At 56.7% G+C, this 1,167-nt stretch overlaps 1 protein-coding gene across 1 annotated transcript; it reads left to right on the forward strand.

Annotated features, from left to right (window-relative positions):
• Window positions 1-167: 167 nt before the first annotated feature.
• On the forward strand, window positions 168-1,158 carry LOC104622381 (ATP-binding cassette sub-family A member 3-like; the record flags this gene model as incomplete). Its single annotated transcript, XM_010289138.1, has 2 exons — window positions 168-473; window positions 1,071-1,158. Coding segments are annotated over 2 exons (394 nt in total), but the record flags the coding sequence as incomplete, so codon positions are not given.
• Window positions 1,159-1,167: the final 9 nt, after the last annotated feature.

Here is a 1,167-nt window from a genome sequence, read left to right on the forward strand (position 1 = left end):
AGGGGATGCCTTGGCTGGAAGGTCCCGGAGGATGCAGGAAACGGCGCAGCGTCCTTCCTGGGCTCCGGGAAAACCCAGGTTGTGACACCTCGCGAAATGCAAGAACGCTTCTGCTGCGTGGCATTTGCGTGCCCTGAACCTCGTTACTGTGTTTGATCTACCTTCAGTGTTTACATCTTGTTTTTTGCTGACTTTATCTTTCCTGCAGAAACGGCAGATCTTGGTGACGGTCATCGAAATCTGCCTGCCGCTGCTCTTCGCCGCCATCCTGATAGCGCTGCGGCACCGGGTGCACTCCATCAGCCACCCCAACGCCACCGTCTACCCTCCCGAGTCCGTGGATGACCTGCCGGGCTTCTTCTACCACCGGCACCCCAGCAACCCCTGGGAGCTGGCTTACGTCCCCTCCAACAGCAGCGCCGTCAGGAGCATTGCCGAGGCGGTGGAGAGGGCTTTACCCATCAGCATCAGAGGTGAGCCGGGGCCGGGAGCTGCAGCTTCCACCCCACAACTTGCTACGCAGTTTTACCCTGATAAATCCTGATGCTCTATCCCAGGGACGCGTCGATTTTATCAGAACTTCAAGGCGATGGTTTTATTTTTGTTTCGCTAAAACCCCGGGATCTCGGTTTGGTTTTTCGTTGCGTTTTGGTGCAGTTTTCATCTAGAAGAATGCTGCCCTAAAATAGTTAAAGAACATGGCTGTCGCTTCCCCGAGACAAAGGATTTTTGGAAATCCTGTTGCGCAGAAAACTTTAGCGCTTCGTGTTCCAAACTGGAGATGACATTAGATTTCCTCTGAAGGGAGAGCTGACGGCTGCTCTCGAGGAGGAGGAGGAGGAGGACCTGTCAGGGTACCCCGCGATGGGCAGAGCAGCATCCCCTATAAGTCCCCCGTGCCTGACGGCAGCGCCGTTTCCCAGCTCTGGCGTGGGAAAATGGTGGCAATGATGGAAAATTTGGTCCGGTGTCCTGGATCAAAACGGTGTTTGTGCCGAGGGTTGAGCGTTGGCCCGCGATGAGCTGCTGTGCTCCCTTGCCCCCATCTCTGTCTTTCCCCCCCTCGGCAGCTCAGGGCTTTGCCTCGGAGCGGGACTTTGAGGAGTACGTCAGGTCGGACAACCGCTCGGGCAGCGTGCTGGCCGCCGTCGTCTTCAAGCACCGCTT

This window comes from Phaethon lepturus, unplaced genomic scaffold, assembly GCF_000687285.1.
Source record: "Phaethon lepturus isolate BGI_N335 unplaced genomic scaffold, ASM68728v1 scaffold24726, whole genome shotgun sequence".
NCBI lineage: Eukaryota > Metazoa > Chordata > Aves > Phaethontiformes > Phaethontidae > Phaethon > Phaethon lepturus.